The 27,542-nt window shown below is 39.4% G+C and overlaps 2 protein-coding genes across 2 annotated transcripts in view; both read right to left on the bottom strand.

Moving 5' to 3' along the window:
* Positions 1-217, bottom strand: part of TASP1 (taspase 1) — a gene marked incomplete at both ends in the record, with an annotated part of 82,329 nt that extends 82,112 nt beyond the window's left edge. Inside the window, one exon of the mRNA XM_081997924.1 lies at positions 73-217. Within this exon, the coding sequence (XP_081854050.1) occupies positions 73-217 (145 nt within the window). The remainder of the gene's footprint in view (positions 1-72) is intronic.
* Positions 218-16,088: 15,871 nt separating this feature from the next.
* The window catches only part of ESF1 (ESF1 nucleolar pre-rRNA processing protein homolog), a gene marked incomplete at its 3' end in the record, with an annotated part of 31,970 nt that continues 20,516 nt past the window's right edge, over positions 16,089-27,542 (bottom strand). The window contains exons 9-13 of the mRNA XM_081997589.1: positions 24,441-24,562; positions 23,155-23,245; positions 17,986-18,053; positions 16,968-17,114; positions 16,089-16,388 (exon numbers count right to left, since the gene is read on the bottom strand). Coding sequence (XP_081853715.1) covers positions 16,089-16,388; positions 16,968-17,114; positions 17,986-18,053; positions 23,155-23,245; positions 24,441-24,562 — 728 coding nt within the window. The remainder of the gene's footprint in view (positions 16,389-16,967; positions 17,115-17,985; positions 18,054-23,154; positions 23,246-24,440; positions 24,563-27,542) is intronic.

Genomic DNA, 27,542 nt, shown 5'->3' with positions numbered 1-27,542 from the left:
AAACTAACATAAAATTGTAGTTGATATTTAATTTGTGTACGCACTATTTCCATTCCAGCTTCTGCATCTTACCTGCATGGACAAGCACAAATCCCACTCGTTTCCCTCTTTGGGTTTGCTTTGTTTCGGGCTCTTTGACCACCACTTTCACAGCTGTAACCTGAGACGATTTGGAAGGTAACACTTCTACTGAACTTATCCCCTTCTCCATGATCATACATTAGGATCACCATCTTCTACTGGAAAAGAGCATCCTTCCATTCAAAAATAAACTCTGGAGAGGAATCATCCTAAAACCAAATCACATGTATACATTAGATTCATTTCAAGAGATTAATTTCATACAAATAACTTCAGAAAGGACATCTGGAAGAGAGGTTTGAAACAAAGAGAGTATGCCTCTTGAAAGAAGGGCTTCTAAGTTCTGCCTTTTCCCTAGCTAACAGTATTAATGAAACTTAAAACAATCAAAGTCCACGTTGCAAGTTGAATGCAGCCTGTTTGTTACAACTTAACTCGTACCTAATAATCTTTCCAGACGTTATAGGGAATTGTTGATCTAAGGTTTGCCCTTGACTGAAGGAAAGCTGCTTTCCATGGTCTCATTTTGTTCAACAGTACAACTTACTTCTCCATCCCTCATGCCTAACTAGATGATGCTCCACAGCCACAAACTTTACTTCTTAAAAGTGTCATTCCCTGCTCATGTAGAAAGACCTAAGCAGTCCTGTAGTAATGCTGGCAAAAGCTGAAAGACAGTATATATGGTTGAATGGCAGAATCTCCTATCCTTAGATCACACACTGACATCAGTGCCCAAGTGATTTTGTGTCTCCATTTTATGTAGGGGATGTAGAATCTGTGCATTAACACAAATTCAATAGTCATATGAGGCGTTATGAACATTTACTCCAGATAATTGTAGCATATGAGTAAACACTAAAAAATGCCATACCTTTTCCTTTCTTTTGCAGGCCAACAGCTGTTTAAGATCCTATAATGAACTGCTACTCTTCCATACTTTTTCATCCCTTACCCTTCTTATTATCCATTAATTTGCCGGGGGGAAAGAAAAGAAGAAATTAACTTTTTTTTATGGCAAAGTATTTCTAAAAAAATGCCAAATAAGCCTAAAACAGTGAAAGAAAGTTTGCCTAGAAAAGTGTAAGGATAGCTACCTGTGATTAGTGAACCACAACATGCTTAAGTGGATTTCAAATAATTTAGTAACCCCATTTATTTTTGATCTTAACCCTTAAGATGTTTATAGAATTTAATGTTTACAGAAAGTTCATGGAAAAAACTGTCAATATTTTCTAGTATACAAAACAAAAACGCTCTCTAGCTAAAGTACAGAATTATGCATTTTTCAGGAGTTGGAAAACAAACTCCCTGTATTTAGTGCCCCTCTTAGCCACAGCCTAATACACATTAATCCTGACAGAATATTATTTCTCTAGTTGAGCAGGTAAAATTAAAACCAGAGACATTCTACATGCTGAATTCATTCAGGAGGTGAACAAGCATACAGTGTTAATGCATGAAGAGAGACAAGCTCTATAACACGTTAAGATATCCCAATATGATGTTTATCAGTCCTACCATCTTGAAAGGGACTACTTGCAACCTAAGAACACTAGAAAGTGCGTAGAAGTGAAAAAAATGAGATGTTTAGTACATAGGGTTTAAACCACAGATTTTGCAAATGATACACAGCTCACTCCATTAATTAAATACCACTTCATTTAAACAACCAACACAATGCAAATGAGGTTTAGCAAGAGTCAGCACCAGCACAGAACAGAAAAACTTCCTGGTTTACCACAACCATCCTTTCAATAATGAAAATTAGCACAGCTTTCTAGGAAGTTATTTATTTCTGCTCATTTTTTCTTAGATACTAAACTTATATAGGTGTCTTCATATGTTTGTAAATTTATATTTTAAAATTAAATATGAACTTATTATTATTGTCATAATTATATATACATTTATACAAAATTAAAGACTGCTACAAGACATAGCCTCTACAGAGAGAAAAAGCATTTATGGACAACATCCAACTGTAATTATCTCCTGCACAAACTTCAGAGCCAAAATTAGTCTGAATCATTATATTGCTTCTTTTTTACTAATAATAATTAAGAAAGCTCCAGGCAGTAAGCTGAAAAACAGTCTGTTTGCTACAAAGTCTGCTCTCCTGCATCTTATTACACTACACAGAATGTCATTACAGCAACAGAGGCATGACAAAGACTTAAGTAAAAATGACAGAGAAGCAAGTAAGGAACAAATACTCTTGCAGAAACAGGAAAAATAGCGTGGTGGTAGGGAAAGTAATAATGATGGTAGTTACATTGTTTTTGAAAATGATACAGGTGCCACTTAAAGACTAACTAGTAGCATAACTCCAGACTGAATACATTAATTAGGCCTTTATATACACCCAGGTCTGAGGACACGCTTATTTTTACCAGACAACGTAGAGTCAGCCTATGTCAATAATCTTCTTCAGGTCATAGCACTTCCTCTACATTAACCCAATTTTGGCAAACCCCTTCCATCTCAAACCACTCTTCAAGTCCTTTCAAATTTCATTCACAAACCTGCTGCTTCGACTTTGTAAGCTCCCGTTGGACCTAGCCTGTTCCCTTCTAGCTTCTTCTAGGATTTACCTGTTCTCTTTCCTGGCTGTCATTCATCACTTCTGACCTCATCCCTCCTTGTTACAGTTCACTGTTCTACATCTGTACTGCTACAGAAATGGTGGAGGAATATACTCTGGTTTGACTCCTGAAGAACATGAACCATAATGATTTTACCAAAGTAGCCCAAAGCCCTTCTTACACTGAAAAAGTAACACTGAATCCTACACAGGCGCTCAGAAAAATGTAAGTAATTCGAGTGTCACACCCAACGTAGAAAGAGTTGCTCGGTCTTTCGGTGCACTTGCCATAGACACTACAGCTATCTTAATCAGCCAAGAGTGACCCTCACCATTTGCTGCCCGATTCAAAGCTCTGCCCAACGCACACTGCACAGAAAGCAGCCCTACAGACTACGCACACACACGGCAGAGGGATGAGGGGAGGAGGAGACGTACACACCCATGCCTGGCGATACAGACGAGTTCATTTTTAAGAGCTTTGGGGTTTTACAGCACGAGGCCTGAGGGGAGGGCGGAGGAAAAGCAGCAAGGCGCCAGGAAAGCGCTTCACCCCACGAGAGAGCAGCCGAGCCCCGGCAAGGGAACGCTTCGACAGCTGAAAGGGAACATCAGCAACCGCGAAGCTGACGAGGAAACGAGCAACCAGCAGCCACGAAACAGAGTAGAAAAGAAACTTTTATTTGGGGGGGGGGGGGGGAATTAAATCCCTCGACGAGACCGGCCGCCGCCCCAGCGAAGCCCCTTGTGGAGGGCCGGGCGGCCTCTCGCGGGCACGGCGACAGACACCGCCCGCAGGCGGAAGAGGCCGGGGCGGCCGCACGGCGGGAAGGAGGCGCGGCCCGGCGCACCCTCACCCCTGGTCTCCTCTCAGGAACGCCACGGCCCGCGGCATCGCCATGGCAACGCTCAGGGGCGCCGCCTCCCTCCCCCCAGCCGGGGAGGTGGGTCCGCAGCGGCGGGGGTGACGTCACCCTGGGGAGCCCCCGCCGGCGGCGCGCGGGGACGGTCGAGACCTGCACGGCCGCCTCGCGGCGCGGCCGTTACGCCCCATCGCCGCCCGCGGAGCCCTAGGGGGAAGGATAAGCGAGCGCGGGCGCGTGGGAAAGGAGAGGCGGGGAGCGGCGGGCTAAGGCGGGGTAGGGCGGAACCAAGCACGAAGCACTCACCCTCCACCGCCGTCAGCCTCGCGCACACCCGGAACCGTCCGCCCGCCCGTTGCCTCGGTGAGGATGAGGCGTCCCGCCCACCGCCTCCCTCCGATTGGGCAAATCGAGCCAGGCGACCGGAAACAACGTTCTCACCGATTGACGGTTCGGAAGGCGAATGCCGCGCCAGCTGTTGCGGGAGAGATACTCGCGGCGGGGGGCGGGGCTCAGTCCGGGGGAGAGCGTTGTGGCTACCGCTAAAGCGCAGGGCGCCCCCACTTTTTCCCTCAGGCTGGGCGGACTGAGCTGGGGCTGTTTCTACGTCGGTGTTGTCGCCTGTCAGGCGGGGCCTGCCGTTCGCGGCGGCTCAGGGTACGCCTGCGAGAGAGCGGCCGTCGGTGTCCCCGTGGGGTGGGGGAAATGGTGGCTGCGGCCTCCCCGAGAGAAAGGCGCAGCTCGGGCGGGAGCAGCCGGGCCCCGGGCTGTGGAGAACGATGGTGAAGCAGCTTTCCCCCCCCAGCCCCCTTTCCGGCCCTCTTCCGGGTTGCTGGGCCGTCGAGCTGCTTTTCTCTTCTCCCACCTTCGGTAATTTCTTCTCGAACGGCTGTTGCCACCGAACAAAACCTAAAGAAAAACTGGACCAATGTTTGGTGGGTTTTGCTTAAGGATTTGGATAGTTTTTGTTACCTTGCAGATGTATGATTTAAGATACCTGGCCTGAACAAAACTTACTGGTTACAAATAAATGTTTTTCATAATAGCCCTTGTCAGGAAATTTGCACACCAGTGAGATATTTTGCATCTTCCCTCCTTCAATGGGCATTTGAGCCTTGTGTACTTCCCAGGAATGAGGGCAGCCCCATCTAAATGCCATTTCCTTCATACCTTCTCCAATAATCACTACCACAGCTTTGGGAACCAGCTGGGTAAGTGTGCGCGCCACTTCATTTAACCCAGTCCACGCTGTCTATGGTTCCCAAAGTGCATTCACACTTACGGCCCCTGCTCTTCTTTTTTAGAACTGTGAAACTAGACCAGATGTTCTTGTGGAATTACATCGTAAACTACATTTACCTTAGCTGGTGCCTCAAATTTTCCTTTGCAAAGGTCAGCTTTTTCAAGTTTAAACTGTAAAATTGTTGTAAGATCAAACCACAGTTGTTCTTTTTGCAGAAGTCAGTAAAGAGTTTTCTCTGATCTCTTCCTCAAGCTCCAATGTGAGAAGTGATAGGATATATTTCATATAAAAGATTCTCCTGACCCCTCTAGATGAAACAGATTTCAACTCCTTTACCTTTTTCTTTTCCTAAAAGCGAGCACAGCAGTTGCAGGAGTTCCTGCCAGAGTGGACAGTATCATTAGTTCTCTGCAAACCAGCTGTCAGAAAATCACCTGCTTCAGCCAGACTACATCTTTTAAAGGGAATTTTTACAGATTCAGTTTTAACAGTTACTTCCTCTGACATCCATCCTCATTCAATAGCCAAAATACATTTCAAAGGAAATAATAACTAATAATAGATCAGTTACACTTCTTGCCATCCTTACCATGTAAGACCAACGTAATTTGGTCTCACTCGCATTTGCAGTGAGTATGTTTTGGCCTGTGGTCACCATATTGTACTCAAGTTATATTGTATATTAAACATCAACAGAAATTTGAGCACCGAACTGTCGGGACCCAAACAAAATATCGGGAAACTAACCTTTTTACCCGCAGACTTTGTTCCATCTCCACTGTGTCCTAAGCTTACTATGCAGGATCTTCCCCAGGCATTCAGGAGGCTTCTTCCCAGCCTGTCTTACAATCACAGAAATCCCTTTTATGGCTGTTTTCCCAATAAATAACAATGTGCTTCCATTAATTTTTGTATTATTGACATTTTTTTTCACAGACCAGCCTTAAATTTTTTAATGATGCAAAAAATGTCAAGAACAAATGCAAGTCTCCTTTTTCAGCACACGTTTTTGGCATACAAAAAATATGTGGCTCACGGAGATCGGCTTTTGTCTTCCATGTTAGCAGGTGCTTCCTTTTCTGTTGGATAAAACTACAAGGAAACAATGTGAAGTCCACAAACACTTAGAAAATCTTCGGCCTCCTTTCACAGATTTTAACATGCAGTCTAAATCCCAGTTGCGAGTTGTTCTGTTGCCAGGGGTTTTTTAAGTCCTCATTATTCTTGATAGTGATGCTGAAGTGAACCAAGGAGATTCCACAAAGTACCTTTTTTTGCCTCTCAGATGGCAATAGTTGTATTTGTGCTAGGACATCTGACTCTTAGGGAAAGGGAGGGTGTTGTGTGGAAGGGTTGCAACGCATTTGCCTTCTGGCTGCAGCCTTTCTTCACTACCAAAGAAGCTTCACTTTGACCTTGTGCACTCATCTCTATGTTCGGTATAAGGTCCTACGTGCCTTCTGTCCCCCATTTTCCCTTTCTGTGTCCACCTTTCCTGCCTGTCAGCTAAGAAGGAGGCAGCACAACATGTGGCTGACTGAGCTGCACATACTTTGACTTTACCCTTTTGTCAAATCCCCTTGAAGTTGGCCAGCAGGTTCAAATTATGAAGGTAGGCTGACAGACTGATGGATGGACAGCATGAGCACGGAGCCCTTCTTTCTTTAGAGAGGAGGCTAAAAACATCATCAATGTTTGGTCCTAACACGTTCTCCAGGAGAACTAGATTTCAAATCCAAATGTCTGTTTTCACTTGTTCTTTGATGCTTTTACTTAACTTGTCCCTTGCTGCTGGTGACAGTTTCCAAACTGGGCAAGTATTTCTTGGTTTTTGCTGTTTTCTGGTCTTCTCTAGATTTGTGGTGCTACACCAATAAAAAGGTGATCTCATTCTGTAAATCATTCCTCAGGGTACAGGTTTGAAGTGAAAGGTTTCCTTTATTCCTTTTACAAAGTTTCCAGCTGTGTTTTAATGCCTGGTTTTGGTTTTGTTCTGTTTTTTGTTGATTATCTTAGATTTTTTCTTGCACTTTGTGTTTTGAAGCAGACCCTACTAGTTTTACTTCCAAATTTGATAAAAAACTTATCTTTATCTACTGCTTTAACTTATTTGGAATAAAAGTGGCTGTTCAAGCTCAGAGGCTTCAGTGAGGCTTCATCTAACTTGCTATACTATAATGAAACCATTAATTAAATAGAATTTGAGATAAGAATGCAGACACATATGCCACCACTTAATTACTTTTTGGAATTTGAAAGTGTTTTTTTAAATACTGACACCCTCCATTCCCTGAAAGAGAAGCTCAGGGAGTGGGTACTTTCTCTTTTTTTGAACAAACGTTGAGTGGGTTGATCCCATGTGCTCAGAAAGAAGAATTTAAATAGGTTTGCAGCCAGGCAGACCCACAGACATTTGCGCGGGTACAAGCACATCCCTACAAGAAGCACTTTAACACAACGCAGCTGGGAACTTCTCCTTTGACCAGGATTTGGAGAAGTGTTCTGCTCCAGAGGTGCGAGTGACGCTCAGGAGCTATGTGCAAGGGGTATGCATTTGCTGTTCAACTCAGCGAGTTGCTTAACACCATGCCAAGCAAAATTATTTGACTCAGCTCAAGGAAACAAGATCAAGTCCAACCTCTCCCTGCTGCCTCACAACTCCCGTTTCAGACTCGGCAGTATAAACTCTTGTCAAGCAAGATTAGGGTAGATGCTCTAAACATGTCCTGTAGTTCCTCCACTGAGGAAATGCCTTGCAGAGATCAATTTTGGAGCAACACAGTATGGATCATAGGTTCTGTCAAAACAGGCCCACGTATCTGACAACATACATTCAGATATCATACTGGTTTGTTGCAATGATGTGGACAAAATACAAAGAAAAGGGAGAAACCATTTGATACCTCCACTAGTTGCAACCCAGCCAAAACTGCTGGTTTTTATTTGTAAGATGATATAACTTCATTAAGAAAACTATATCGAGGTAATTCAGCTACTTCACTTCAAGGCAGACTAGAATTTGGAGTTGGAGATGCTAAGCTGTGGCTCTCAGGTGCAGTGTCAGAATGTTCAATTTAATAGTAGAAGACAAGAAAGGCAGGCTTTTCAGAACAGTTTAGGTCTCCTTTCTAATAATTCTTTAGCTTTTTTTGTACGGCAACAGGTGAGCTGCTTTGAATAAAGAGATCCTGACCTCACAAAATGACTTTATCCCTGCTTTACAAAAGGAGGCATTCCAGGCAACAAATAGTTGAACCTTTGGGTTTGGGAGATTTCAGTGGCTGTGGACACCTGTTAAAGGACAGAGGAGCTGAGAAAAGGCAGAAGAGGATAAGACTCCCATCCCTCTCCTCTACCTTTTGACCCAGATGAGAGGAAGACCTTAAACAATCGATTCGAGACAACTTTAACACTTTAATGAAGAATTTGTCTGGGAAGTGGATCTGTGGGGAAAAAAAAAAAAAGGCAAACACATAGAGGTACAGCCCTATATCAACATTTGCAGCTTAATTTCGGAACTTTGCAATTCATTTCTACAGTCAACAGTAAAAGCAGCTGAATACATTAACAAATACGAACAGGAATTGTTATCTGAATGATTGCATGCAAAAAAAAGGAGAATAGCATCTGAAAGCTATTGTAAAGGCTGGAATTGATCTACTCAGATAGCACGTTATTAATCCCCCTGAAAGACTGGCTGGTCTTCGCAGGTAGCATAAATAAGCCTGCAGTCTTTTCCAGCCATTTCTTGTTGTTTCCTCTGCATATGAAGAGGCCCCTTCTTTGACTTCCAGCCAGTAAAATAATGTGTTTTCCAGATAATGAGCCACTTTACGTGAGGAAAATACTCTAGCATCCTGGACCTGTCTAAATAGCACTCCACGTACTCCCGGCTGCTCAACACCCACACATGGTTATTTCCAACACTTGTTCCATCGCATCTCAAAAAACTTTAACTCGCTGTGATTGCAATCTTTTCTCAGCCAGCTTTCACAGTTGTTAACTAGATGAGGGCCAAGTCATAACACAGGACTTTTGAGAAATGAAACTTCAAATATGCATTTATCAGCCGTTGCCAAAATAACCACTAGTAGTAAATCCCTGCAAGGTTTTGTCTTTATTCCTTAAGGATGGAAAATGAGTTATATGCGTTATCCTGGCCACTGGAGCAGGATAGTCATCTCCCCATCAACTGCTATGGGAAATCAGGAAGCCAGGACTCACAGAACAGTGGTTTTCGGAGTCAGAGATCATTTCTCTTCACGCCCACACAAAGCACGGTGCAGACTTAAATATGACAATTTAGAAGTACCTATTTTGGTGAAACAGGCCAAATTGGTGACTAAGTAAATCTTGGGCTAGATTTTCTCCACAGGTTTTATCATCTTATTATTTTTATGAGTTTTGACCTCCATGGTTGCTTTCTGCAGTTCTCTATGGGTAATGATTTAGTTCAAACCAAAGTTGTTTTATTGCGCTCAGGGTGTGATACAATTTCAGTAGGGCAGTCTTCGCAACATCCTCCTCTTTAGATTCTGTGATACTGATCCAATTGTAACAAAGAGAGTTCAGAATACTCAATACTTCACTATGAAGCTTGAACAATAATTGGCAGAATGATTCTCTTATGGGGAAGTTCTGATCACCGGCATGTAAAATGAGGAGGAAAAAAAACCCCATTCTCATCCCTCTAACTAGCTCATGAGTTCTATCAGCAAATTCACATTTTGGAGAGGTTGAGATTGGTACAAAAATTGATGCAAGTTCATTTTGGGACAGAATTTGCACTTTTAAACTACATCTCTCAATACATGCATTTCAGTTCATCACTGTTACACTTCTGTATATTGTACCTTTTGCCTTTTCAAAAATTTGACTTACCACAAAGTAAGGCAGCAATTCTGTGACGAATGCATCTTTGGCTACCAAGGCAACTTGATTTTCTCTCAAATGTCAATTTTGGGCCTCTGAAGAAAACCAGCTAACTTGAAATTTAGTGATAGACTTATGTTGCCTTTAGGTGTCACTGGTCTGCTACACCTGTTTTGATGCTAATACGAGTGTTATGAGTAGTTCTACAGCCATCACCTGATGCAGCATCCCTTTGACTCAGTAAACTCCAGAGAGGGCCATACACAGCACACTGCTGTTCACTGCTGACAGTTCGACATGCATTGAAGTGGTCAGTCTGGTCTTCTAGATTGAGAAGGTGATGAACCATACATGAGGCAGATGGGCTTCCATGAAGCATAAGGGTTGCGAGTTTTATTTCATTAGAATAAATAAAACCCAAAAACCTGCTAACAAAACAGTTATTTTGCAAAGTCGAGCACTTGGACACCAAAATACAGAATAATGAAGACTGTTTCCCTTCGTGGCATAGTCCTGTCAGAGCACGACTCAGAGAAAAACATCCGTTTATGTAACTGAAACAAATGCCAGAGCTGATTTCACACGTACAATGCTTGATTTTCTGACGCGGTTTTGGTTCCTAGGCATTTGTACTTCGTTTCCTCATAGAGAGCTCTAAAATGCACCAAATAAGAAGCATGGAAAAAAGACTTGCAGTTGGTTTGGGAATTACTGACGTTCTTTCCCACCTCTGGCTGTCAGGACACCCTTCAGAAGAACTCTTGGTCAACACCAGAGGCGGCGTTCATCACAGCGCATCTCCTCGGGCTCTCTCCCGGCCAGTGCTGCTCAGTGGTTACTTTTGCAGAACTCTTTAAGGAAAAGGACGGATGGCTCAGGCTGCCCTGCCCCAAAGTCCCGCTCAAGCCCAAAGCATCCGTTCTTGGGGCAGTTCACGCACCCACTCCCTCTTTGATTGCCTGGGCATTAACCTAAGGGGAGAAGCAGACAGGGAAACGAGGAAAGGAAGCAGCTTATGCTTTGGGGTTTTGCACTCACACATCACAGAAGTGATTTTAACTCTTAATCACCTGTAGAAATCACAGCCATCCTAAAAGAGTCACTTTGCTATTCTTAGTCCTTTTGGTAACCACTTCTGTTAAGACTTATATTTTCCATGGACAAACTGCCAACTCATCTTAGCAGTGGTTCAGCCACACACGTTGCAGGCTGCAACAGGCCGATTTTCTGTTATAGTTCAGACTTACAATGCCAATCTTTGACTCATGCTACCAGAAGTCAATACAAACCCTATTGGCCTTAACTGTCCTTTCCCTCCTTCCTTGCCCCAAAAATGTAAAGAAAGAAGGGTCTAAGTGCATCGGGCAGGATTTCAGTGCAACACCACGGGATTTGTGCAGTGCCAAGGAGAACATGGGAAGTAGGCCAAGAGCGTTTGCCCATGAAAACGTGGCAACCAGCCTTTGGATCGGGTGTCTCTTCAAGAATGGGGCAGGAGCGAGGTTTGCCAGGGCGCTCATGGAAGCTAGAAGCGATGTTGTTTAAAACTTGCATAGTCTCACATGGCTGAAATAGAGAGCTGGAAGAGTACTGAGCAGGGATTACTCATATGCTAGCGATGAGGAGGATATAAAGTAATAATGACCTTAAGTGACACTAATCTAGATTGGAACCAGAGCCTGGACAAAAATATTCCCATTTATGACACTGTATGTCAAGCACAGAAAAATCCATCAGACAATAGACCTTTCTGCCACCTTGTCTTGCTTTTTTGCAGGAATACAGTAATACAGTCCTGTGCACAAAAAGGTACTTTTTTACATTCAAAAAGGTTGCAGGTTTTAAAAATATTCTGTGAAATAAGGAATAATGAAAATCACTGTGGCATCAGAACTACTACTTTTGTTCTTATCATAGCTACAAAACTGTGGTTGAGGCATTTAAGTCATAATTTAAGACAAGTGCAAACCAACCCAATTACTCTAGTAGTTTTAAATATATAATGTACGTAACATAGGTTTCTAAGACTTCATTTTAAAAAAGCAACAGTATTTTAGTTGGTTGTTTTGTTTTCAAAAAAAAAAAATCCTTGATGGCATGACTTACTATTATTTTTGGACACTACTGAAATATGAAAAGAACAAAAAGCCAATTTGCTATTAATTGGAAATAATACATTTACTTTTTAGAAGGAAGGAATAATAGAAAACATACGTGGCTTTTCATCTCTGGTTGTCTGATCTTTCTGGGTTTTTAAATAAATCAAACCCTCTTGTGATTTCCACTTGTAATATTAGATTTTTAAATGTCTGGCTTACACTCTAGCATGAGCTCTGATGCTGCCAACTCAGAGACAAACTACTTTATATCAGACCTAAGTTGCTAGAGAAATGAGTTCTGTCTCGCTTTTAACAGTCATGGTTTTTAATGTCTTATTTTACTTAATTGTAGTCACTTTTGCTGGTTATGTGACATTTAGTGAAAGGGAAAAATAAAATCACATTTTAAAAGTTCAGAGGTTAGAACTTCTAGATGCTCCTTCCATGTTTACAAGGATGAGATGGTAAAAAAAAATCCTTTGTTTTGTTTACACCAAGGGTAATGAATTGCAAAGAATTCTAGATGAGACATGACGACTTCTTACCAGACTTCCAAGATATGCTTCTGCTGAAAACACAGGAAGAAAGCACTTCAGATTTTTTTAGCGTTATTCTGGAATTATGGAGATTAGATGATGGGTTTTGGGCCTGGAATTATGGAGATTAGATGATGGGCTTTGGGCCATTAACACTTAGTAGTTACTAACAGGATTAAAAAAAAAAAGGGTAAAGGAAAAAAAAAGTATATTTAGACCTAAAGATTTTATAAACAGACCAAAAACTTCCATCTAAGATGCATGCTGGAACAGATCCAGCAGTTCTTCCCAACGAAGATGCCCCCTCAGGACTCAGCGATTTGAGAACAACAACAAAAAAACCCCTCCTAACATCTGATTAGATAAAATTAACATACATTAAGCATTTACATGGCATCAAGTACACATTACCACACAGCAAAAATTTTTTTTAACCAGTAGTCAAAGTCTGCCTGCATATTTTTATGCATTTTGTCTTTCTATGACTTCCAAGTACAGGCTAGGCTTCTTAAGTGGACATGTCAGAGTATCTTCAAGATGCTTCCACCAAAGAAGGTAGCCAGCACACATACATGTGAAGAGAAGGCACAACATAACTTATACCATCTAATTTCACTAAGAACCCATCAGTATTTGTGAATTTTTAATTTTATAATAGTTTGTTTTTTGAATTAGTCCTCCAGCAAAGTTACTGTAAAGGACAGATGGACTGCAGAAGTACAGAAGTTCTGTTGGAGAGCGTTGTACCAGTGAGTCATTCAGCATATCTGGGCATTCTGGAGGAGCGGAGATTCACCAATGCCATGCATCGTTTTCCAGCAGTGAAGCTGTAAAAGCACCAAGCCAAAAAGAAAAGCAACAATAATTTAAGTGACTCTACTCCTGCCAGGAAGTCAAACACTGCAGGCTATGCCAACTGCTAGTGCACAAACAAGGAACGCTCCTGTGTAAGTGCACGCATGTCAAATGCATCAAAACAGAAGTATTTGCAAGAATGCGGCAGGGTTAGAGGATTCAAGAGATAGTGCAGTTTGTTGCCCTCTTCCCCCACCAAGTTTACTTTTCTGTACAAATTCTTAAAAGTTATGGGCTGCTGTCTGTGGGTGCAGTGTTAACACAGTTTGGAAACGCACCAACACAGAACGAAACTCTCTCTTGTTTGTACAGCTACGAAAAGATGGTGTTACAAAGTAAGTACCTACAACAGCTGGTCCTACCCAAGCTGTATTTCTGAAAGAAACAGTTAAAACAATTACGAACTTACCCGCTTCCCCGCTGAAAAGGTGCAATATTTTAAGCGCACCATTATTACCTCCTGTTACCGGCCACTGTTGGGAGACCGGACATTGGGCTGGGCAGATCCTTCACTTGACATAGAATCATACAATCATTAATGTTGGAAAAGACATCCAAGATAATCAAGTCCAACTGTCAACCCGACACCACCATGTCCACTAAACCATGTCCCGAAGTGCCAGGTGTACACGTTTTTTTAACACGCCCAGTGATGGTGACTCCACCACTTCCCTGGGCAGCCTATTCCAATGCTTGACCACTGTTTCAGTAAAGGAATTTTTCCCAATATCCAATCTAAACCTCCCCTGAAATGTTTCTTTTCATCTTATCTTTTTGTGTTCAGACTGTTTGCTTTTGTTCCCAGCTGTGCAGTTTTCCACACACTTGATACATAAACGCTTGCCCTTCTATCACTGCTAACATTAGTACATCCAATGTCTAAATCTCATTCAATTCAAGCTACTGTCCCTAGTGCATTTCATGTGCCTACAGTATGCAAGCCATACAATGAATCCCACATCAAAAAAACTGCACAAATACATGGTATATATAAATTTTACCCTTTCAGCTTGGGGTCACTACTTGGTGCCTAGAAATGATATCACATATGCCAGTCTTAAAAAACGCATTGAAGAGAACTACTTAGTGTTCCATGCTGCAAATTTTATTATGAAATTAATATGATCTCTCATTATGGGAGAGGCTTGTCTCCCTAGCTGCTCTCTGTATCAGATGCATGTGTACACTTTTATCACTTTTGTGTGACACAACATTTTCTTAAGTAGTAACAGCTGGCTCTCCTGTTTGATGCAGGGACACTTGCCTTGGTGGAAAACTCAGTTTCCCAAAGCATTTCTATAAATTCCTATCTTGTTGACTATCATTATGCTGTTCTCTACTGTACACCCATGTTCAGAAGCTTCCTGCCCCTTTCAGCAGGACAAGTTTTCCTTGTTCTCCATCACAGTTGGTCAGTTCAAACTACAAAACATGGGTCTGTTGGGGCCTGCCACATTGCTTGAAAGGCTAAGAAGCAACAGAAGCTGGATCAGAGTTATGTACAAACGACCATAGTATCTCCTCAACATTAGCTACTTGAAAATGAATCTGAAGATGCTCAAATGTTTATGAAGAGCAATTAAATTTAAAATGTGCGAGGTCTGTAAGTGTTCCTCGGGCACATCACTGAAAAGCACTCTTGCAAAAACCATCTCCACCTGTATTTCTGTATTGGGTCCCTTCATTACTGTGGCCATTTTGACCATTAGGTATACAGCCCCTTGTGCTAAATCTGACTCCGTAATCCCCTTTACATATTGAGATATATTTACTTTATATAAACACTAGTTTTGATTATCTTTAGTTTCTAACCTCTGTTTGAATTATTTGTCTAAATCAGTAGAATGTCTTAGAAATTAACAATACTTCTCTAAAATTACAAATTACCTTTCAGCTCCTTGTTTCTAAAATTTTCATTCTTTTTTGATACAATGTTGTATTTCAATGAGAGCTGACACAGCAAACACTTCAAAAAAAACCCCAAACTGAACCAAACCAAAACTTAAAACAAATCAATCTCTACACTCCAGGGAAGAAAGATCATTTTCTGCCTACTGTATTTTCCCTGCACCATTGATAGCTTCATCACCAACACTAATACTAACATGGCCAAACAAGGAGGTTTCTAAAATTGTATCATCTATACCTGCCTTTGACTTCTTTCTTTCTTTTTTTTAAACAAGTGCAATGCTGGAAGACTTTCTTTAAGTGTAACTATATTAACAGCAATGCAGTATTAATAGCAAGAAGTTTAATTCCGACAATGCCATATAGGCACAAAAGAAGAAAACACAGCTAAGTGCCCAAATTCCTTCGGGCCAATTTAAACCATTTATTTCCAACACATATTAATGAAACACTTCTAAATGGCAATATCTCCATCAATTAGTTTTCTTATCCAGGAAGTCTTCAAGTATTTCAAAGAGAAATTAATGAAGCATATACATAATCTTTTAAAAATATACAAAAAACCTGTATGCAAAATTTCTTCAATTTTTAGTTATATTACTGCCTTCTTTACCAACACTGATATGTTTTACAGACTTCTGTGGAATTAAAAACATTAAGAACACTTAGTCTCAGTAATAGACCTCTGTAGAAGTGTTTTTCTGATATATAAATACAACCATAATTATGACTACTTTTTGTAGCCATCTTCAGCATTTCTGTTATCTTTAAGAGATACCATGATACAAAACAAACTGCCCCAATACCATCAATGCCTTCCTTACATGTTTCCAAGGTGTAGTTTTTCAATCATAGTACAAAACAGTATTTGCTGTGGCAGAAGAAGAGAGTGATTATTATTCTAGTTAGTTCAAAATTCACCACTATAATTAAGTTACCTTTTGGGAAACTTTAAGCGGATAGGAAACAGGCTCTAGTAACTTTAATAGATGTCACCAGTTAGAAGAAGAGAGACTAAAGCAAAGTCTGAGTAAAAACAAAGTTCACTTATTTGAATTTCTGCTTTTTCCGTGCCTGAAACTCTTCAGTTTTATTTTTGACAGATTTTATTAGCATTGATAAGGCAGGATCTCTTGCTTTCTTAGCAACCTCTCCTTTCTTTGCCATCTCGTTCTCCTGCACCTCGCTTGGCTCCTTAACATCTTGCTCCTTTCCTTCTCTTCGGCGAGCTTTCTCTTCCAAGATTTTTTCTACTGCTTTTGTCTTCTTGAAATTTGGATCTGAAGGATCCAAATTAAACAGGGGAGAAGTAAACATGGCTTGGAATCTTGCATCGGCAACATTTACCTGAAGGCAGAAAAGGAGTACTTAATTTAGATAACCTTTACACACAATAGCAAAGCTTTTAAATGCAATAAAACGTGAGCTGCTCAAGGAGCCATAGCTCATGACATTGTTCACCATTCCCGGAACTCCTCCAGTCACAAAATCCCAGGGAGCGTGAAGCAGAGAGCCAGAAGATAGCATTGGTACAACAGGCAAGTGAATGCTTGTGCAAACCCTGTATATGCCTCTATTGGCAGACCAAGGAAAGATTTGTTGTTGAGAACTCACCAGGATGAAAGAAGCAGTGGACAATCAGAACAAACATACCAATGAGTATTTTAGGCATTGAGTTGTACAAGGCCTTGAGTAAATAGTGTCTTGTCATCTTACACAGTTTGAGTCTGTTCCCTTCAACACTGTATCAGCATATTTCTTGCTTTTTGAAAACAGCCTGTGACTCCCTAAAAAGGTGGATCTAGTTCTTCTCCTTCAGATAGAGTAAGGGAGAAGAAGGATATGAAACCACCAAATTTGTCCTGAAAATAATTGATATTAACAAAGGTTCTAGCTGAGCCTCAAAAATCAAGAGTACACCATTACCTGGAAGTCATCTTCTAGTAATTCTTTCTTTTTCATTAAAAGTTTCTTTTTCTTCTTGCTCAAATTCTGTTGTTCTACAATCTTTTTATAATTAAAATGCTTTCTGGAGTCATCCTCATCATCCATCATAAGTAGAGCCATTTCAGCCTGCTAGAAAACAAGAAAGTCCACAATGAAATAAGTCTTCTATAAAAAATATAGCATCTTGTTAATAAAGTCTGTATGAGTCTACATACATATGAATAAGTTGAAATAGGGTTGTCAGGGCATTATTATTTCATCCACAACAACATTCTTTTACCATTTAGAGGTGTAATATTAAACACAGTAGTTAATTTCCTTTTTGTTAGATATAAAATAAGTGCAAATACCCACATTCAACTTTCAAACATACTAATAGTCTAATCTGAAAATTGTACACAATAACTCAGAAATCATGAACAGATACTATTTTATATTGGCATTTATATAGCAATATATATATGAAATATATATAAAATATATACGAATTCAATAAATTTCTTTAGTTAACTTGTTCTGAGAAAGAATGAAGCAAACATGCAATAGCAAAGAAGTCAATCTTCAAGGTTAAAATTCTACAGGACAAGGTTTGAAGACACAAATTTTCATACAATGCTGATGTTAAAAGTAAACGTTCAGCACCGCCCAACACGCAAACACAGTGGGATAGCTTTAAAGCTAGAGGGATCATAGCTCAGCCAGTACGGCTTCTGCACCCTTCCTTTACTGTGCAACAGTCTTACCTAACTCTGTTGAGCTGTGTTCAACTATAAACTTCCAGAAAGATATCCCAGCATAATCTTAAGGCATCAAGGAGTGGACCATCTACCATTCTTCTTGGGTAATTTTTGTTCCAAAAGCTCTCGCTATTAAAATAGTTTTATTCTATTGCTGTCCTATGGAATTCAGTCGTTCCACTCACAAACACATAACACAAATATTTGCAGAATTCAGGCAATGCAACATCTGTAATTCTTAATATTTTAAACCACTTTACCTTCTGTTTTTCAACTTCATCTTCATCTTCTGAGGTACCTTCAACTGATTCTGGCTTCTTCTTTAAACCTAAGTGCAAATATTGGACGTGCACACATTTATTCTACCTATGAATAGAACCTCTAAGTGCATCTCATTTTCTTATCAATACTTAAATATCAAATGTGGAAGAAGGGTGGAAAATTAAGAAAAACCAGCTAGACTTAAAGCAATAAAAATCCACTATTTTCTTCAATTTGAGGAGGCAGCAATATTCAAAGGGCATAAAGAAGTGGACAAAACAAAACCAGTTAGAAAAAATGGTTTTACTGTATTTTTCATAGAGCAGCAGAGAGAAGTATCACAACAGTGCAGGCAAACATATGACACTACTCCACTCCCATTAAAGAGCAATTCGTTTATATACTCATAAATGTAACTGAAGTGTCCTGCAGTTCTCAAATTGCTCATTCTTTCTACTTAAGTAGGCAATGTAGTAAATACTTTAGAATAAATAGCAAATGCGCATCTCTTTTCTGTATCCAGAATACAAGTCTACCAGCTGAGAAGAAAAGTAGAAACAGGTTTTAAAATGTAGATGCAAGGCTAAAAGACCATATTGTGCTGTTAGCCATGCTAATGCAAAAAACCCTTGCAAAAGTGACCTGAACAGAATCACAGGAATTAAAATATGACTGGCTCTGTTGAGACTGAATATTCTTCTGATGAACCTCTCTTACTCTCTTAGAATTTACTTTAGATACACAGTGCTGATTAGACAGACATAATGAATAGTAACAGCCTAAGACATTAGTCAAACATAACTTTTAATGAAAAGAGACCCCTTTATAAATCCTACAAAATCAAATTATTCTCTTTGGAATGCCTATAGACCTCAATCAAGAAAGAGCAGGAAAAGCAGAAGGTTTCCCGACCTGAACCACATACTCTGACCTTGGAGCTTGGAATTACATTCCCAGGCAATTTATTATAGTCCACTGGGGGTACTCTTAAGGAAGGTATTTGGCTCCATTTTGTTAAGCAGATTTGTAGTCAAACTAGAAATACAAACATGCCAGAAAAATGTCAAGTTATATCACCAAGTATACTCTGGAACTGGACACATTTCTTGAAGAACATTTTTTCTCCCTTGACTATTTCTAAATGGATTCCAAGCTGGAAATGGATTTCTAGAAGACACAAACCACCACCACTAAAAAAACCACAACGGTCCAGGTGCTCAATGTCATCAGCTCAAGAAGTAAATTGTTGATTTAGTAGTTCCAGAAAACGTGCAGGGAAGTCAGACTCAGATATAATATTGTTACCTAACCTACACAATTTACGTTAATGTGTAGAAGGGAGAAATAAATGTCTTATGTAAGACTTCAACAACTATGAAATCTTTTGTATCTTCCCAGAACTGGCTAAACTACAGAAAAAGAAATAGGGCACAGAGATACAAAGTGAAGACAATTATTCAAGAAGTTAAATCAGTAAGTCTCTCAGGCTTTCCACCTATCCCCCAAAGAAGGGCTCTCAAGTCTTCTTCCCTTGTCTTTCACTTTATGTGGAATCACAGAAGTGAAAATAGCTTATCTGCATGCCCTCAGACTTCTGTTGCTGCAGATGGGGGTGAACCAGGCACTGGTATCAAACTATGTGTTTCTTACTATGACCCTATGCAGCTAATAAAACCAGCTTGGTACCTGAAATCAGCTGAGCAGTAAAAACTTTGCATCATGCTGAAAATAGTTTGGTTTCGGAATTCACACATACATAATTTTCTCTTTCTCCTGATGCAGTCCCTCTCCCTACATACATTCTGGAAGTCCCCCCACCTTTTGCACATGCGTGAATGTAAAACCGATGTAAGAGTCCTCCCCAATTGATCCCAAACCCTCAGATTTTACCTACTACCTAATCCCCACTGCCGTCTTTTAATCAGATTGGTCCACCCTACAGCAGCAGATACTTGTCTTCAATGCTATGTAGAACCAATAGCTGCCACCAGCCAGTCAGAAGAGCTTCTAATCTCTGCTGCATGCCCTGCTCAAGCTGCCAATTCAGCTCTTTCTCAGCTCAAGAATTTAGTTTGCGACATTCATTTTGCACATCAACAACTTCCCAGTGCTAACCGCAAAAAGCTAATCATAATTTTCAGACTTCAAATACAGAGACCAATCCCAGCCCAAAAACTCCTCTCAAAGACCTCTCGTCTGTCTTACTCAGAAGCTTGAAAGTCAGTCTCAAAAGCCTTGCAAAGACACACCATAAATGAATCAGTGATACAGCTAAGATCTTTGTCTTTCAAGTATAGGTTCTACAACTATACCCAGATTTTGCTGTTAACCCCTTATATCCCCACAATCATACTGCTACCTTCTGGCATTAAAAAAGCCATTAATTTCTACATATATCATAAATTAGATAATGAGAAAGCATCTAGATGGTTTGGCACCTATAGGAGTTGTAACAATATGTAATGACATGTAGCACTTTTCCTCAAAGAAGGATCAATCAAAACTATATTTAATAGTCTGAAGTTCTCGGAAACTATTCAGTGATCTCCAAAAGCAGGACATTGCTCTCACGTTAATAAGCAATTACATGTTCAGCCATTAATCTTCCAACAGCTTAAGCTACAAAAGTCACTCTGTCCTACCTTTTCTGAGACCCCACAGAAACAGGTGCTTTAAGACGGAAATTGGCCAAGCCAAATGAAAGATTTACAACACTTTTTGAAATAATATAAAACGAAAGTGAGAAGTGATTTTTTTTTTTTAAACTCGACAATACCAAACTACAATCAAGGCTCAAATATATGCATCATTTTACAGTTTAGCCTGTGGTACTGTTGAAAAACCACATAGGGATTATGCACATATGAAAACTTCATGCAAAGCCATGTACCATCATGAATTTCAGGAGTGCTAATTTGCACATATTCTTTGGGTATAGCAGGCACAAAGAATTTGCCTCACCCAAGACGAAGTATCCACAGTGTAAGAACCTCTGCCTGCTTTACAAACAGTTGTCAGGAACAAAGAGAAACCTATTGAATATACACTTAAGCGGATCTCCCATATCTTCCCATTCTCCCGTCACAGCACTCAAATTTCTTAGGCCCTTTGTCTAACAGCTCCTAACAGCCTTGCTTCCCTTCAGTTGCCTCAGCTTGGCAAAAACTGACTTATACGAGGCCCATACACATTACAGTCAACAAGCAAATCCAGCACAGGAGCAAATAGGCCACTGCAAAAACCTAATGGCACTACTGTATCCTCACAGCTTCTGCTCTGGTGCACCTGAGCTGCAAACATAGCCTGTCGTATGCTTTTCCAGCATAATCTAGGATCATCTGATGGTCAGTTTAAGGGAGAAATTTCAATCTCTCAGGGGAATTGTGGAAGTCTTATGAAAGATTACGACCATTCAAGTTATTGCTGCCTGTACCCTAAATACAAAGCTGGCAGAGCTACAGCCTAGTTCAAAGAAGATCGTAACCCATTTTCCCCAATTGGATAAGGAGCTGTGCTTAAAAGCAACTCCAGCTATGAGACAGAGGCTCTTCTGGATAAACTTGGTGAAAGCCAAACAAAGTTGTGCTGTGTAATCATCATTAAAATGTCAACTGGCTTGCAGCCAACCACTGTACTCCCCATTTAAAACTTCTCCAGGACTAGCCACATTCTGTTTTTCTCCTGTTTCTCCGTAGATTATCAGTAATTTTGCAGACAAAAGCTTCACTTCCTTAACCTTTATGTCTATTTTACTATCCTCAAAGTCCCCACGAACACTAGAAGTCTATTCTCCATATTAAAGGCAAGAAGGTTTAAGAAAGTGCAGATATGACCATTCTCTGCTGAACCCCACCATGACACAAAGAACTTCTTACATAACGCAGAAGAAAACATTTCTTCAGAGATGTCACATAAAACGTTGAAACATCAAACATTAGTATGAGAGTACCTATATAATCTTGCTACTAAAGAAAATTAAAAATGTTGTGGAAGGAGTGGCATCTTTACAATGAGTTCTGAAATTATAACCTCTACACAGCTCACCAGGAAAGCATGGCAGAAAATGACATTGCATGACACGTTAAATGTGGTATTTTTTGTAAAGCATGGATAGGACTCACCCTACTGTTCTGTACTTCAGGCTATTAAGACACCTACATAAGCACATTAAGACAAAGTCATCCAGGTTTTGTTTTTTATTTGTTTAGTTTATATTGTTTTTTACTTTCTGCTCATATAAACTTCAAACAATCAGAACAGAAGCCTATGCTGGCAGGTATCAAATTAAAACTAATTTACTCTTTTTAAATGGAACTTGGATCTTCACTGTCATACTAAAAAAACCGACAACAATCAAAACAACAGACTGGCAATATTTGTAAATCTGTTGCTATCTTCTTTTTGTCTGTTTATTTTCTTACTTCTTTTTTTCTTTTCCTTTATTTTTTCTTTCTTTTAATATGCAATAGTATGAGACACACTTAGGTTTTGGCTCCCAAAAGACAGACGGGAACGCACACTTATTGATTATCCCTACCTTAAAATTTGAACAAGCAAAACCATTTTCAAAATTAATTTTCTGTTACCACAGCAAAAGCTAACTTTAAACATCAGGCTAAAAAGCTTGTAAAAATGGTATCCTAAAAACCTAAACTGGACAAGTTATTTCCTAAAATGTAACATCTCACTATTAGGGTTTCTAGGCAGCCAGAGTACACTAGTAAAAAACATGTATCAGACTAAGAGAAAAGAAAATTGATTTCTTTTGAAAGACAACTTTGTTTATGATGCAAAAGCATTTGGCATTCATGTAATTGACCCAAACTTCAAAAGGAGCCATACATATCGAGCTCTTCCTGTATAAACAGTCTTTGAAAGCAATGAAGTTCTTTTCTCTGGAACATTTAGGGGAGCAGATGGTCAGCTTGTTTCTAACAGTCATCCCCGGAAATTGGCTAAATAATGGTCTCGGGTGAAAGCTAAGAGAACTTAGGTTCTTAGGAACTTAGGTGTTCCCTACCATTCCCACATACCGCAATATGCATCATTTTACAAGAACAGCACCTGCAAATTTAGGCAAATGACACCTCTGCATTTACTCTAGCTCAACTTTGTTTCTAAAGCTCATTATTTAAGATTTATTCCAGAAGTCACCCCTCTTGACCCACCTGTTTTCTCAAATTCTTCGGCAAAATATGGGTCATTGAGATCAACATCAGATGGGATTTCATCTTCACTCAGTTCTTTCTCAGCAGCAGCCTGTAACAAAGCACAAACATTATTTCAATCAATGTGTAAACAACTACTAAAGTTTCACTGGAATTAGATATTCCTTCTGTTAGTAACTATGAACATGAAAACTGAAATATTGTATGCTGAACATCATAAAACTAGTATACAGTAAAAATTGCTAGTAAAAGCAAATCAACGATTTAAAACCTGTTTCACAGATTGAAAGCTTTTTGTGTACCTGAAGAAGGGCTACTTATATGTTCTAAGGCTCTTTACTAACTGCACCCACAAACTGTGATGCATTAGCTAACCATGTCAACAAATTACAGGATCACAGCATTGCTATGTCCTTACTTTATGTTCCACAAAAACTCTACTTGGGGAAAAGCTTGAGCCATAAGCTTCATTTTGTGCTCTGAAATTCAAAAAGACTGAGTCTGGATTTAAAAGAACAAAGTTTATTACTGGAAGTACTGTGTCATACACTTTAACACTTGACTTAATTTATCAGACAGAACAGAATATTATGCCAGCAAAAGTTGCTCTACTACCTAACAGTGCTACTTATGCTATTCAGAGCACTCATCTTCTGTAAGGTTTAAGAAGTTAACTCATTAAGACTTAAAGGTTTAAGAAGTTATTCATCAAATGCCAGTTAAAACTAACTGGAATGCACAGCATAACTCAAGTTGTAGATATTACTCTTAAAAACTTTATCCTGCAACATGAATTATATTCAGAGTAATTGCTCTTCATGGCTAGTAATACTTTGCCATTGCAGCTTTGGAAAACAAGTCTCTATTCCTTTAGGCCAAAAATTTCCAAACCTACAATTATCATGATCATAACTTTGAACTGATATGTATACTGTAGCAAAAAGACCCTTCCTAATGCATTCAAAAATATAAATTAAAAAACTGCTACTATGACTCATTTCTCTATCTGCGTATCTTAAAAATTCAAGTTGATAAACAAAATTTTGTGTAAGCATATTATTTATGAGCAGTAGTACCCTGAACACTCTTTTGCTCTGTAAATTAGATGAGGCATTCTCAGTCTTTCCACATGAAATCAAACATTTCCACTGCACATTCAAACCTTAAAATAGAACGAGAAGTGATAGAATTTTTTTATTCCGTTTATCCAAAACAACAGTAACAGCAACTCCAGAGAAAAAAACAAAACCAACAACTCCACCCCAAGTGCCCGATGCAAACATTACCTTTCTCTTTTTTTTAAGAATTCTTTTTTCTTTCTTCTTCTCTAGATACTTTTGCCATGGAGTTAGGTTATCCTTTCCTTCCAACCTGTTTTTGACCATTTCTTCAGCAGTTTCTTTGAGGCCTAGAACAAAAAAAATAGTGAGTTAAAGAAATGAGACGAATCTGCTTTTTTTTTTAATCAACTGTTTTCTCATTTGTAAAGGAATCACTTAGTTTTTCTTTAACAAGTCTGTGAAAACAATGTAAATATTGCTTAAAACAACATCTTCAAAATAAGATCAGGTTGCAGGATGTGTTTTTCTAAATAAAATATTTCTTCAGTAATAAATTGTACAAGAGTCAGAAGAACTTGCTTATGCGATACCCGATTCCCAACGCTCTTGCTATTCCTCCAGATAGTTTTCCTCTCCAGACATTAGACTGTGCGGTCTACAAATGGCACTTTTTCAGTATGAGAGTAACACAATAAAAATAACAACAACAGACATATACAGAGCCCTTATAATTAATGTACCTTACTACCATTGGTTAAGATTCACAAAACCACTTTGAATACAGTCCAGTCATTCCCGTTTTTTGTGCATGGCAAAACAAAGTACAAAAGATGAAGTGACTTGACAACGATTGTGAAAGGTTAAATCACTATCAGAATACAGGGTCATCTCACAGCCAGCTTGAACCAGCTCTATAGCTGGCGCTCTGCAGCTACTAGCTGGTGGTTGCTGTATCAGTATGCCTCGCTCACACAGTAAGAGTTACTCTAAACAGCATCTCCACTGCTGAAACTTGTCCTCTGATAACACTATGACAATGCTGCAGTACCTCTGATGGCCAGGTATTTCGCCCAGCATTGTAAGAGAACAATAAGCTATAGTTTGAATAAATTTAAAGTAAAAATAAATCCACAGCTAGAAAGCACAGAAAAACATAAATAAAAACCCCAAAATGTTTCTTGCATTATGTACTAATGACATAACAGGAAATGCATTAAGTTAAACTATAAAGTTACTTTTCAAGTCATCTAGCCTTTCCAAGCTACTTAGTACCAGTCTGCTTTAACAACAGAAAACTACCTAAAATTGAAAACCAGTACACAAGTATGACAATAAACCTAGATTCAGATTCAATGCTTACAGTAAATAGCTTGGGTTTTTGTTTTGTTTTTAAAGTATTTGTTAACAAGAAGCAGAAATTAAGGGCATAGACTACTTGAAACATATCAGCCTCTCAAAGAAACAAACAAAAAAGTACTTTAAAGAATGTTTTGTTATCACTGATTACCAGTTCAAATTGTAATAATTCAAGACCAATTAAAAAAAAAACAAAAAGGGCAGCAAGAGAAATAAACCACACCAAGTTACCAGAAGTAATTTTTGTACTTAACCGTTATGTAAACGGAAAGATCGAAGAACTCCATTCTCTCACAGATTCAGTAAGGAACTCTTAACTGTTAGACCATTAACTCAGATCTCCACTTCTTCAGTATCCTTTTGTTATGGGTATGGTGTAAGAGAAGCCCTCGAGTTTTGTTTCCTGACCTGTCAACAGCTGAGAAAGGTGGCTAAATGCTTTGCTGGAAGAAGTTTCCTCTTTACTTTAGAGGATGACAGTTTTCTATGGGGTGTATTTTTCTAGGACACTCGGAAGTGCAACATATCTGGCTCTAAATAGCTCTCGTGTAACAAGATCAGACAGTTAAGTTTGGATATGTTAATAAGGTTTACATTAAATTCCTTAATTTAGCACAGACTGCCACTGTTTCAATGCCTAGCACATGAAGTTGCATGCACAAGTATGTCCTAATCTTTAATTTAGCCTTTTCGTAAATATGCATTCTGATAGTTTCTCACCACATGATCACATTTTTCCTTTTCCAGAGGATCTTAACGGTTTGATCTATATATCATGAACATGTAGCTACTCAATATTTCGTGTTACTGTTCAACATATAGCTACGTTACTGAACATAATAATGCCTAGCAAAATTACCAAACATAATTGAACCCTCCTCTAGAAACAGAACAGAGTTTCCTATAATGTGTATCATTAGAGTATTCGATGGTGTAAGAACATCACCCTAAGAAAGAACCCATTAAATAACTGCCATATCCCCATTTTACATCTACATGTAAACCTAGAATAAACAGTGAATTTAAAGGCAATCTTCATTTTTTGGTGAAAAATTTGACACACTTAAGAATGGTTTTTCAAAAGTCTTTACACCACACAGCACTTGCACGTTATGAGGAAAACTACTGACTTCAAGTGCAGCTTATACGGTTCTTCAGAAGACAGGCACTTGCAAAAACAAAACTTCATGATGTAAAGAGATTAACTGACTTGCCTTGAAACACACTGGAGCAGAATTCAGTGGCAGAGAGACAGAATCCACTTCCCTGGCAGGAGGTAACAGCCTGAGCAATAAAGTATTTTTCTCCTACCTGCGACTCCTTGCTTCATTCACTACACATTTTCTCTCTTTTTTTTTTTTTTTTTTTTTTTTTTAAACTTCTGGAACAAATAGGTTGGGTATCCTATAGTTAAGATCCTCTTTTATGACATGACTGATAAATCTTGGAAGTGTGTAAGAATCATGTTTCTGCTTCCCCCTCGAAGTCTGATATTTGCTGTCTCTTCCTCAATTCTACGTTCTAATTGTCCCTCTTCAGCACCCCTTTCTTACCATCCCAGTCCAGCCCTCACCTAACCAAATCCTACTCTCCCGCCCTTCGTACCAATTTTATTGCTCAGAAATCATACTTGGACCTCTCCAGATGTCCTAGGCTAGATCCCATTCTTTCTCCCAACTCCCAGGTTTCTCATTTGGCCAGTCCCCACTCCTCATCATTCCTTCCAGCTCTCCTCAGTAACAAGGAACTGAAAACAGAGTTCATAATGGAAAAAATGGGCAGCCTTCATGGACAGTTCTTCCCACCCTTAGAAAAGCAGGCAGAACATTTTTCTGAAAAACTGCAAACACCAATTCCTGTTCTTGCATTTGTCTACAATCCAAAAATAATTCAAAGGCTGGAGAGCTGGTTATATGTCTGAAACATGAAGTGTGGACAAGATCTAATATCATATTAAACCATGCCTTATAG

Source organism: Phaethon aethereus, assembly GCF_964289735.1.
Source record: "Phaethon aethereus genome assembly, chromosome: 3".
Lineage (NCBI taxonomy): Eukaryota > Metazoa > Chordata > Aves > Phaethontiformes > Phaethontidae > Phaethon > Phaethon aethereus.
This window is presented reverse-complemented; position numbering and strand designations above follow the sequence as displayed.